General features: G+C 33.1%; 1 protein-coding gene across 1 annotated transcript in view; it reads left to right on the top strand.

Moving 5' to 3' along the window:
- Nucleotides 1–11,790, top strand: part of FSD1L (fibronectin type III and SPRY domain containing 1 like) — an 83,354-nt gene extending 71,564 nt beyond the window's left edge. Inside the window, exons 11-13 of the mRNA XM_030920289.1 lie at nt 162–413; nt 4,407–4,495; nt 9,160–11,790. Coding sequence (XP_030776149.1) covers nt 162–413; nt 4,407–4,495; nt 9,160–9,285 — 467 coding nt within the window. The 3' untranslated portion in view covers nt 9,286–11,790. The remainder of the gene's footprint in view (nt 1–161; nt 414–4,406; nt 4,496–9,159) is intronic.
- Nucleotides 11,791–13,747: the final 1,957 nt, after the last annotated feature.

Raw genomic sequence — 13,747 nt, 5'->3', positions numbered from 1 at the left:
GTCCTCAGCATTTAGTGTCTGTGTGTTAACATGATTATTCTTACAGGAAAAGTACTTGAATAAAAATTTTTGTGTCATTTTTTTGGGACGAGTGATAGGTAAAACTATGTGACTCATAAGGAGGAGATAAGAGTCAAATCTACTTTTCTGATTTTTTGTAGGAGACACTGCTATTGAAAGTGGACAACATTATTGGGAGGTCAAGGCCCAGAAGGACTGTAAATCCTACAGTGTGGGAGTAGCATACAAAACGTTGGGGAAATTTGACCAATTGGGAAAGACAAACACTAGTTGGTGTATCCATGTCAACAACTGGCTACAAAACACATTTGCAGCAAAGCATAATAATAAAGTCAAAGCTTTGGATGTTACGGTTCCTGAAAAAATAGGTGTATTTTGTGATTTTGATGGAGGTAAGTTTATTTTCTTATAGGTTATTTCTTCATAGTTGCTTGCATTTCAGTACCTTTCACTGGTGATCATCTATACAGGATTTCCATTAGTATTGTGGTAAGGACATTTTGATCAGGTAGGCTTTTGATCATCATTATAATCTCAGTTCTAGAATTGACTGGAATGGTATATATGATGTCTGCCTGGAGCCCTACAAAAGCTGTCATTTATAATATACTAAGTCTGAAAGATTTTGCTAATTTTAGTCTTCAGTACTAACATTTCTTCCATCCATTTTAACTCCTTCCTTACCATGTTTTATTACCTACCTCTAACGAGTGATAGTCAGAATTTTCTAGTTGAAGTAGACCTTAGAAATTACCTAACCCAGGATGAATACCCCATTTTACATGACATGATTATTACACATTGCATGCCTATATGAAAACATCTCATGTACTGTACTGCATAAATAGGTACCTACTATGTACCTACAAAAATTTAAAAAATTTCAAGAAGATACCAGAGCCATATTTTCTGCTATTCTAGTAAACATAAGCTATACAGAAATTATTTACTGTGCCAAACCACATCAAACTTGAAATGAATGGAATGTTCTTAATTTTCAAGTTGCTATCTTTAAAGGTATTCTTCAGAATGATTTGTAATATCTTTACAGGGGCCAAAGGGGTTTCCCCTCAATATCAGAATTTCTTTACTTACAAAATTATTAACACATTGTAGTCTAATCCAAAAAAGAAAAGAAAGTACTCCATCTGCCACACAGTATGAAATTCTTATTACACTATATCTGCAGGTAGTTGCCATTCCTGTGCCTGAAGAACTTATAATGTGAAGTTTACTGTCTTAGAAAGCACCGTTTCATTGTTGGACAGCTGTTGGTTAGAAGATTTTTCTTAAGTTGACTCACGTTGTCTCCCTATAACTTCAACTGTTTCTCTTAAATTTTCCCTTCTGAATAAACACAGAATTATGTTTCCTCATTCATATTCACACAATAATCCTTATTTATTAAAAACTACAGGTACTAACATTGCTTTTCTTGCCCTGTTTTTCCGGACCATATATTCCGTTATTAGCTGCCCCTGTTAAAATTTAATTTTTCCAAGCCTGTATAATCTCCTATGGCTGTCTAGTATGTCAGTGTTTTTCTTAAAGGTTGGTTCTTAGAGTGGAACACATGACCTCTTACCAACAAAGGACAGTAATTTGGCTGTGCTATTTGTAATAGTATGACTTAGCACTGCTGACCAATATTGAGCTTGTCCAAAAGATCTAATCCATTAGATATTTTTTCATGGCATTATGTCAAATTGTCTTTTTCTGCTTTTATTAGGCAGTTTAGGGTTTTTTGTTGTTGTTGTTGTTGTTGTTGTTAGGTCTTTTTTTTTTTTTTTTTGAGACGGAGTCTTACTCTGTTGCCCAGGCTGGAGTGCAGTGGCTCAATCTCAGCTCACTGCAACCTCCGCCTCCCAGGTTCCAGCGATTCTCCTGCCTCAGCCTCCTGAATAGCTGGGATTACAGGCACGTGCCACCATGCCTGGCTAATATTTGTATTTTTAGTAGAGATGGAGTTTCACCATGCTGGCCAGGCTGGTCTCAAACTCCTGACCTCAAGTGATCCACCTGCCTCAGCCTCCCAAATTGCAGGGATTACTGGCATGAGCCACCACGCCCGGCCAGTTTAGGGTTTTAAAAAATAACTCAATGTTATATATAATGCAAATGAAGGCTATTACATTTATCCTTTTTTAGTTTCATCTTAATAGATTTGGCCCAAATTTCCCCTCCTCTTAAAATCATCTAAAAATTAACTTGATAGTTATATTTGGAAAAAATTTTAAAGCTCATTGAATTAGTTATTTCATAAGCATATTCTCTACAGTCATCTAATGTATAATAATTTTGAAGATGACATAATATTGAACTAAAGTAATTCCCTAGATGTTTTTTCTCCAAGTTGACACTTAAGCTAATACCAAATTTTATTATTTTAGTAATATCGTGCCCAAATAATTCCATGAGCTGTCAATTAATTTACTCAAAAAAGGAGAAAAAGTAATTTTGGCTTGATTTATTTTTAGTGATGACATGTTAGCTTTGCTGTGTTTTTTGTTTTTTAACTTATTCGCCTTGAATCAGTTAAATCATTTTCCTCAGGATAAATGGCAAATTTATTAGCACACATTTTTTTTTTCCTTTTTCAACTACCAAGGCAATATTTGCTTATCTTCTTTCTCCTTTCCCATACTCTGTGAGTCCACAAAGGTAGTAGTGAGATTTTAGTCTAGAGCATAACGTATGGCAAGAGGAAGTTGTATTGTGGAATAGGATCAGATTCTGAGAGCCTGGAAAAATAATAATGGACTGGTCTTTAGTAGTGGGGAGGGGTGGTTCTGCATGTTTTAGAACACTATAGTCATAATCTAGTTTTAGAAATATTAGAGAGTCAGTGGTTAAAGATGGAAGAGCTTGAAAGCATAGTGAGCATAAGACTTTTCAGGAAGCAGTCTTCAAGCAGTGTAGAGCAGGACTGAGTCTCTTGTTAGCTATTAAACCATTATTGCCTGGGTAGTGCTTTTCACATAGAAAGCCCTTAATAAGTGTTGAGTAACTGGCAACAAGCATCTGAGCAGTGGAGAATTAAGAATGGATTTGACAGTAGAATTCATAGGAGTTAGTAACTAAATACAGATCAGCTGAAGAGAGGCAATTGAAGATGACTTTGAGGTTCCAGTCAGTGTGATCATTAGGATGACAGTGTCAACAGGATAGGGAGCATAGAGTTTTGGGGGGAAATGAGATGCCAGCAGGATAACCATGTGGCATGTTTAGCAAGCATTTTGAAATTCAGTACTAGAATTCAGCAGTTAAGTAGAGCTGACGCTAAATATTTGAGACAGCATTACAGAATTGCTGTGGAAGACTGTTTAGAACAATATATTTAAGCATTACTGTTCTGCTATTTACTCACTTTGTGATCATATATACTGTTCTGCTGTTTACCAACTTTGAGATTAAAGTACTGGGTGCTTTACATACATTACCTCAATTAAACAACCTACATAATAGTGTGCATAAATACTAGTTTCCTTTATCTTCCTCTTTGGTGGCAGTTGATTTATTAAGGAAGCATTATATAGAGAAAAGAGCGTGGACAAAGCAGCTACATTTAGAACAGGAAGAAAAGGAGGAGATTGCGAAGTTATCCCTAGGGTTATGATACAAACCAAGGGAATGGTCATCAGAGAAGAGTTTCAAGAAGTGATAACAGTTGTAAGGAGGCCATTTGGTTGTACAGTTTAGGAGGTCAGACAGACAGCTTTTATTAGGGCATGATCCTATTGAAATATATACTGTGAGGTGATTTTAAAAATTAACAAAGCAGGTCAGGCATAGTGGCTCATGATTGTAATCCTAGGACTTTGGGAGACTGAGGTGGAGAATTGCTTGAGCTCAGGAGTTCAAGACCAGCTTATACAAAATAACAAGACCCCGCCTCTATTAAAAAATTAACAAAATTGAAGCAATGATAATTATACTGTGATTTCAGAGACTGGAGTATCAGTATGGCATCAGGTAGGTAGAAGACAAGGTTTAATAGAGTACATCTTAAATGGTGATTAGGATTTGGGCAGAGAGACTGGTTACAGGAAAAATAAGGAGGAGGAAATGGTCTTGGTTTACACTGGGCTAATGAAACCATTTGTTAAATACTGATCAAATAAGGAAATAGTTTGTAGTAAAAAAGTAGAATAGTGCTAGATTATAGAGGTATGGAGGTCTTGAAAACCAGGGGAAGAAAATTGGATTGGGTTTTTCCTTAAGCATTTGTCCTTATGATTTTCAAGTGGGAATAATTAATCTAGTCCTCAAAGTTGATGACAAAAACTAATGCCAACTTATATATTATTACTTTTTTTACATGATTATGCATTAGAATTAATTGTTACAATTTTTATATAATAAATTAGACTTTTTTTCCTTTTTAGGTCAACTTTCATTCTATGACGCAAATTCAAAACAGTTGCTATATTCCTTTAAGACAAAATTTACTCAGCCAGTACTACCTGGTTTCATGGTTAGTATGGTTTATATTTTATATATACCTAACTTATATTTTACTTGGTTTGGCAACTTTAAGGAGAATATTCTATATTGTATATTTGGAGAAGGAGTATATTTTATTTTTTCTTCATATTCTTCTCCCTTTCCCCAATTCACCCTCTCCCAAATCTGTGATTGTTTTTATATATTTTTGGTATATTTTATTGAAGTTAATGTTAATACATGAAGTACAGAAATCATAAATATGTGGTTTGATGATTTTTTTAGGACTGTACTCAGTATGTAACTAGCACCTAGAACATTACGAGAACCTCAGAAGCCGCCTCTAGTGCCCATTTCCAGTCCCTAATGGCCCTTCTCCAGTGTTAACACTGTATTAACTTTTAATATCCTAAATTTACTTTTCTTCCTTTTCAATTTTATATAAACAGAATCATACAGTATCTTTTTGACTCAACAGTATGCTTGTGAGATTAATCCATATTCTATGTGGTTATAGTTCATTCATTCTCATAGCTGCGTAGTTTTCCATTCTGTGACTATATCAATTGATTTATACATTTTAATTTAGTTGGATATGTGGGTGGTTTCCATATGGGGGCTTATACAAATGGAACTGCTATGAATGTTTTTGTTCATATCTTTTGATAAATGTATGTGTATCTTTCCATTGAGTATATACGTATGATTGGAGTTGCTAGATCATATGGTGTATGTATAATCAACTGTAAAACTGCCAGTTTTCCGAAATGGTTGGTTATGCTGATTTACAACTAGCAGTATGTGAGAATTTGAGTTCCTTCAAATCCTTGTCAACACTTGGTATTTAAAAAAGAATTTATGTCCTTTTAGTGGATGATATATTACATTGTGGTTTTAATTTTCATTTCCTTGATTACTAGTGCTATTGAGTACCTTTTTATATATTTGTTGACTATTTGTGTATATTCTTTTGTGAACTGGCTATTCAGATCTTTTGCTTGTATTTCTATTAGGTTGTCTTCCTGTTTCTTATGGGTTAATTTGTAGGATCTTCTTCACTCTGGCTTTCCTTTTTCCTTATTGGTATCATTTGATAAACAAAAGTTAATTTTGTTCAGTTTATCAATTTTTTCATTTACAGTTAGCACTTTTTGTGTTCTGTTTAAGAAATCAGTATGCACCCCCAAGGTCATGAAAATATTCTTGTCTTCTAAAAGCTTTACCTTGTACATTTAGATATAGACTGCATTTACAATGCAAGTACAATGTAGGATTGATGTGTTTGGTATGAAGTAAGGATCTAGATACGTTCTTTAATTCCCCGTGGATATCCAGTTATTCCAGGACCATTTATTGACAAGATCATAGTGCACTGTCATCTTTGTACAATATTAGATGACTGTCTTTGTGTGCTATGTTGAATGTATGTATGCACACCACATAGCATTTACATCCTATATAATTGCAGGTCTACTCAATTTCAGGCTGAAAGGAAAAATTTATGTTTCTCCGTACAAAATGAAACATGGTTTTGAATTTATTTATTTAAGCAAATGTTATGGCTTTTTCCAACTCTTAACCTTCTGCATTTTTTCATAGGTTAGGCTCCCGTGGGGAGTTCTGGGATCCAGTTAAAGTTACCGTTACTTTGGCTAGAACTTTCCTTAAATTTGGGGGCTACCTCTGTACATCAAGATGGTATATTTCAAATGCAGACTTGGAATATTTTCCATGTATGTTCTTCTGTCATCACCCCTAACTGTAACTTGTCAACTATAAGGAGAAAGTTTTCAGAGTATGAGTGGGTTGAAAATACAGTGCTTTTAAATCTCATTATCCATAATAATTATTTATTCCAGATACTTTAATCTCTTAAGTTTAAAACAATGCTAATAACCAGGATACCTATTTTTACGTTAAAAGTAAGTTATTAGTGACTAAAGTTATTGCTCATGGAAACATAAAGATATTGGAAGGGTTGTTTCTTTTTCCTTTTTTTTTTAAACTTCGTACAAACCTCTGCCTTATTTTGCATTTTTGGCTATTTTTCCAAACTGGTCCGTCAAGGATGAATTGTTTACCGTGTGGAATGCCGAAAATTTTTTTCCAAGTCTTAGGTGTGCTTTTATAAAGAGTACATTTACTTTTAATTTGAATCTGTCTCATGTATGTGTGTGCTGAGTTTGTTTTACATTCCAAATACTGTAATTATATTAGTGTCATAAGATACTGCAAGAAATTATTTTCAGCTTGTTAAAAAAAAATTTCCTTCATTGAAGCCTTGCTTTTATTAACTACGTTAATGCCTGTTAAATGTTTTGTGTACAAGATTAATTTTTAAGTCAGTTTTTTGAATTTATAGTATGGTGCAGTTCTGTGGGTTTTAGCAAATGCCTACAGTTGTATAATCACCACCATAATCAAGATATAGAACATTTCCATCACCCTAGAAAATTCCTGTATGTTCTTTTATAGTGGACCCTTCCACACAACCAGCCCTAGCTATCAGTAACCAGTTCGTAGGCCCTATAGTTGTGCCTTTTCCAGAACATCATATAAATAGAATTGTATGGTATGTAGCCTTTCGATTCCGTACCATGCTGCATTTGAAATTCATCCATGTTGTTGTGGTGTCAGTATTCTCCTCTTTTTCATTGCTGAGTAGTGTTTCATATATGTATGTGTCACAGTTTATTCATTCATTCGCCAGTTGAAAGACACTTGGGTTTTTCCCAGTTTTGGGCAGTTATGAATAAAATCACTATAAACATTTACATATGGGATTTTCCCTTGGGTCAATACCTAAGAGCAGTAATACAGTTGCTGTATCAAATTGAAAGTCTATGTTTAACTTCATAGGGAACTTCCAAAATGTTTTCCAAAGTGGCTGTACCATTTTTTGCCTTGCTATCAGTGATATGAGAGTTGGTCATATCCTTGCCATTATTTGATATTACCAAATTTTTGTTGTTGTTAAGCCATTTTAATAGGTGTGTGGTGGTATGTCATTGTTTTTTTATTTGTACTTTGCTAATGACAAATGATGTTTCATGTGCTTATTTGCCATTCATATAATTTATTTCAAGTATCTGTTAAAATTTTTTCTTACTTTTTAGGACTTAATTGTTTTTTTTTTTTTTTTTTTTAATTTTACTTTATTTTTAAGACAGGGTCGTGCTCTGTCACCCAGGCTAAAGTACAGTGGTGCGATCACAGCTCACTGCAGTCACAACTGCCTGGGCTCAAGTGACCCTCCCACCTTAGCCTGGGATTACAGGTGCCCACCACCACACCTGGCTATTTAAAAAATGTTTCTTGTGCAGATGGAGTTTTGCCATGTTGCCCAGGCTGGTCTCGAAGTCTTGGGCTCAAATGATCCGCCAGCCTTGGCCCCCCAAAGTCCTGGGATTATAGGCATGAGCCACCACCGCACCTGGCCTCGTTTTCCTATTTTTAAGAGTTCTTTGTACAGTTTGGATGTGAATCCTTTATCAGATATATGCTTTGCAAATATTTTCTCCTGGTTTATGGTTTGCGTTTTCATTTTCTGAACATTTCAAAGAGAAGTTTTTCATTTTGACATGAAGTCCAATTTAGTAATTTTTTTCCCTATTATGGGTAATGCTTTGCCTAACTGAAGGTCACAAAGGTTTTATGTTTTCTTCTTGATTTCCCTTTGCATCTTCATGCTAGATATTTTGAGTAAATATTTTTCTAAATCATTTAAATAATTTCCAAAAAATAATATAGTAGTTTTATAATCAGAAAGTTGCTTTATTTTGGGAGTTATCATTACTGAGCCTGATAGTTTTGAAAATTTATAATGTTAATTATATAATTACAAATTTCACAGTTCGGTAGATTCTTTGGTACAATAATCTAGTTACTTAGTAGACACTGAACACTTAAGGATATAATTGAAGGTGATGATACTTAAACAACTTCTAGAATTTCCCTTGCTTTAAGCTTGTGTCTATTATTAATTCATACCTGGTAGTTGATGATAGTGTCAGTGATCCATATTTTCATATTTTAATTCTTTTGACTGTGTCCCAAATCTTATTTCTCACTCTATTGAATCATAGCTGCTCTGTTCACAAGCAAAGCAGTTTTAACTTTCACAAAGTCATTCACATTTATGATAAGTAATAGAACATGGGAAGTGCATCTGGATATTGGGATTTGTATTTTTGTCAGGAGTCCTTCTTAATTATAAAAGAGTTCTTACTGTTAACACAGTAGGGAAGAAAACAGTGGATTTTACTGTTAACAGAAGGGTGTTAGATTTTTATAATCTCAGGCCATATCTCATTATCAAAACCAAAAGCATAATTGGGAAGTAAGTTGGTGCTTTGTATGCTTCCCTTGGTTGTAAAAGTTAGCATCAATAATGATAGGTAATATCTTTTGCCTAGATTAAGCCGATTAAGTTTCTCAATTTCTGCAGCCCTGAGTTCCCTCTCTTGGGTGCAACTTCAGTTGGTTCTGCTACCACCAAGACCTCCTCTGGCCTCTGTGGTTCTAAAATAATTCTGATTTAGTCTTTCCATTTCCCCTCAGCTGAAATATGATGGTTATCTGTTTGAGAATGATTGATGTTCATATGTGTGGCATTTTACCTTCGAAATAGAAAAAGTCACTGAAGTTCTAATTTGATTTGAAATCTGACAGGTTTTTTTTTTTGTCTTTTCTTAGGTATGGTGTGGTGGACTTTCTTTGAGTACTGGGATGCAGGTTCCAAGTGCTGTGAGAACACTTCAGAAAAGTGAAAATGGAATGACTGGTTCAGCTAGTAGCCTGAACAATGTTGTTACTCAATAGTGTCTACTCAGAATACGTTTACCCTCCCTCTTGATTGGGTGGCCTTTTCTGTGCAGTTATTAATCACAGGAATTTGTGAGTAGTGAAAATCAGGTTTGCTGTGTTCTGCTTTGAGGCCTGGAATCTGTTATCATTAAACACCTAGTTCGAAGCATTTGCAGGAACCTACTGTACAGTATCATAGAAGCAAGCAGATACCAAGCAAAAAACTGATGATTGAAGAGTAAATGGGGAGAAAAGCAGTGTTTAATTAACATAAAAACTCATTTTTGTATTTCTTGGATTACTTTGACTCTTCTAATGTTTAATTACATATAGTAACCCTACGGCCTGGGGAGAAAAGCTTTTAAATCTTGCCTTCTTTCTTCTGTACTTTGTCTTCTTAAAATCTCATTACTATCTATTATTTAGTTCTAACACAGAAGCTTTAAAAATACATAGTCCTCTAAAGTTTTCTAAAAATTGAAATCATATGTTGGGAATGATAAAAAGGTTTTCAAATGGTTTATTTTTCCTCTTTTATAAATAAGTTTTACAAAATTATCCTCTTTTGTTTATTGACTAGGTTGTATATAATTTTCTTTTTTCCAAAATACTGTGATAAGAAATTTCTAGACACAGCAGCTTAAAATCACCCAAATTTCAGTTTTTTACCTACTGCACTAACAATGGCAAGGGGGGTATTCTTTACATGTTGCCTTGTTTAATTAGAGTTCTTTTCATTCCATCACTTTATGTGATGGGTAAGATTTTTAAAAGCCTTATATTTTGTGATTTTGTTGTCTAGTTTAACCCTACGTTTAATAGTTGTGTTTGGTAAAATTCCCACTTGAATGTGGCACTGATAATAATTATGCTGATTTTTAACATCTCTAATAGGAATGAAAGTTTGTTAAAGTTACATAGAAGACTGAAAAACATATATCACTTAATTTTTATCTAAGAAGGATAGGTTATAAAGGAGGTACCTAAATACTCAAATAATGTATATATTCTTTTTCATAACATATGGAATGCTTTAAGCAATTGTTTTGAAAAAAATCTGAGTATCTTTGACTTAATTGGCACATGAGTTTTTCAAGCAGCCATTCATTCAGAGGTTTGTTTTCTCTTAGTCCTTTTGCTACATTCACTTTCTTTTTAAAGAAATGTTAATTATTACAAAAATTGACATAAATGTCTTTCCCAAACTTGGGGTAAAACCCATAGTTAAGTGGAACGTAACTATTCTTAAAAAGTCAATTATAATTTGTAACTCACATCCTTTGAGCTAAACTAAGTTAAAATTACAGTATTTAATAATTCCTTGGGCATTTTTAAGAGGTCTGAATTTGTATTTTTCTTAGTTTTTGAAACTTTTCATTTCTCTTGTTGACTTTTTTCATTCTCATTTAAAATATATTGTGCTATGATAACCAACCTTCTTCCAAGGAGTGACCGTTACTGCCTACATTTCAGTTGCTTTCTACATAAAGACCTGTGTAATAGTATTAATAATAGCTCATTCTCTCTAAAAATGTACTGCTGATAGGCTGTTTTGTTCCCTTGATAAAACAAATGTAAATGAGGAATTTTATTTGAATTGGAATATTGTTTTTCCAGAGGACATTCATATCTGCACTATTATCTGATGACATGTTGGTAATTTTAAAGACTGCAAGGCAGTTTAGAGAATGAGTAAGCCAATAGATAGTCTTTTGATTCTCCAAAGAAATATAATTTTGGTTTTTGTTCCCCAGAGAGAGTTTGAAAGAAATTTTTAGATGTTCTGTTCACTATAGAGGGCCTATTCCAGGATCTAAATAAAAGGGAATTTATAATTCCCTTCATAGACTCAAACCTGAAAGCAGAAGTGTTTAGTAGTTGAGTTGCTTTAAGTGAATTTTAGCAAATATGACACAGAAAAGGTCAGATGCTGTTGTATAAAATTTTTTATTACTATGTCTTATATAATTCTTTCTTCTTATTAATTCAGTGCCTTTTTCCTCTAAGCATACTCTTGGTCCATGCCCCATGCAGGTGTCAACTGATGTTTAAGCTACAGAGCATTGTTACAGTGGTGAGGGCCCTCTGTTGCAGGGGCATGGGGAAAAGCATATATGAATCAGGGGCTGGAGGAGTGTACATGATTCTCATGTTCATGTCGTCATTTGAAACTCTTCACATAAAATTTTCTAATATTCATTTGGAAAACCTCCCCGCTGGAGAGGTTTCATCTCTGAGAGGTTTTGTAGTAATAGTGTAAGTTCAGTAAATCCAGAGTCCAAATTCTCATCACATGTATTACTTGATATTAAATTTTGCAATTATTACTTCAAAATAAGAATCTGAGGATTTCTTCTTACTGGCCTTCTTAAAGGTCTCTAAAATTAAAGAACAAAATGTGTTTTTTTGTTTAAGATGTTTTTAGTTTATTTCTTGTTAAGTTAAACTGGAGAAAGTGTCATCCTCATTTTCAAACTGAAAACTAATCAAATACAGTGCCTGTTTAGTCTCGAAATAAGGTAACTGTTGACTTGATTATAATATATAATATTCTCATTGACATTTGAATTTTAAAATGTTGAGCTCAAAAAGAAAAATAAAATAAAATAAAATAAAATAAAATAAAATGTTGAGCTCTTGCTCAATTTAATACATTGGAAAAAGTATTAAATCCTTTGAAACATCTTTTGTTGCTTATTTAGTTTTTGTTTCCACAGGTCAAACATGATTGCTTCCTATAAAAGAAATGCATGAGAGGTTGACTATAATGGATATACCACAGGTGTAAAACAGTTGTTTTACAAAAACATGCATTTAGTATGGCATTTCTCTTTTAGCAACTGAATTCCAAACCAGTTTCATTAAGCTGGATATAGAAATGAAGGAGCTGCCTTAAGCACTTTAGAAAAAGAATTTTTTTACAATTCATTTTGACTCTCATGGCTGACCATGTCACATTATGTCTTTAAATTTTGGTAAATATGTAGATACTAAGCATTAATAACTAATGCACTCAGAAATTTAATATATAGCAATTCTTTGAATGTTCCAGGTGTAGGTAAACTAATCGAAAGTATTAAGGACATACCTGTCTATACATGGGTTTCATTGATGGCATCTGTATCATCTTGACAAATCGTGAACTGCTGCTGTATAGCTAGACTTTGCCTATTTACTCTGTTCTGCAAACAGAGTTTTTCCCTATGTTATGAAAAGAGATATATTGGCTTGCTTTAATTTACTTATTTATGAAATTAAAGCATGAATAATATGTGTAATTTGAATTTTTTGTGACTGATCCTTGGCAGTATAAATGATAAAAGTAAATGTAATGGAATCTTTTAATTAGGCTAAGATACGCTATTTCATAACTTATGTAGAATGATTAATTTTCATCTATATACTTTGTCCATAAAATTATAATTGTTTATGTAATTTTATTGTTTCTTATGGAAACAATTGGAAAAGTATATGGAAAATGATTATTTCAAAGAATATCTAGAGGAAAGTGTAGACATCTTACTATAAAATATGTGATTCCAGGCTTAAGAAATTGATTATATTTTAAAAAATTATTTTTTTAAAAATGTAATTTGTTTTTAAAAGATCAGTCTCCATTCATTGACTAATTCATACAGCAAATATTTGAGTGTTCTTATGGCAGTAAAAATGTGATTACTTTGTATGTACATTAACCAAAACCAGTGAAGTTTGATGGACTGTGCGTATAGTTTTGCAGCTTTTGAGTAGTGTGACAGAGTTTGCCTCTTAAAAATGTTTTGCTAATAAGTCAGAAGTTTAAAATGTGTTGTAGTTTGCTAAAAAAAAAAAATCAAATTAACTACATATAAAATGGTTCACTTTTATATAGTCACATGTAATGGGTCTGAAAAAGTTTCTTCTTTGATTTTGTAGTTACTCTAGATATATTCTTTTAGGGAAGTGTATGGTCAACATAAATTTACTCAATATACAGATAACCACAAAGTTGTTATTTTTAACCAAAATATACATTTCATAATGTTGACACTGGAGTATTATAAAAGATCATGAATGTTTCCTTAATTATCACGGCAAGATTACCTCACGTTCAGTATAGTTTAGTTTTGTGTGTATCTTACAGTATGCATGTTCTGCAATTATTTGTGATCCTGATATGTCACATATAATAGCTTTGTTACCTGGAGTATTTGATTAACCGAAACAGTTTAAGCATTTCGAATTAGTTGGAGTTTAAATGGATTACATTTGGTGTATGTTGCCTTCATTGAAAAGATATTGTTGGATATGCCATATCAAAGTTAGCACTGACTTATAAATAAACACCAGAATTTGCCAGAGTACACTTTTCTCTTCACATGACTCAATTATTAAATAAAAGAAGATTTGTTATTTCTGGGTCAATATAAGCTACTGACTTCTGATGCATAATCACTTAAACTATGTGAGTTTAAACTGGTATCTTTTCTTAGTGGTA

Source organism: Rhinopithecus roxellana, chromosome 16, assembly GCF_007565055.1.
Source record: "Rhinopithecus roxellana isolate Shanxi Qingling chromosome 16, ASM756505v1, whole genome shotgun sequence".
NCBI classification, from domain to species: Eukaryota; Metazoa; Chordata; class Mammalia; order Primates; family Cercopithecidae; genus Rhinopithecus; species Rhinopithecus roxellana.
Note: the sequence above shows the minus strand (reverse complement) of the source record. Positions and strands in the feature narration are given on the sequence as shown.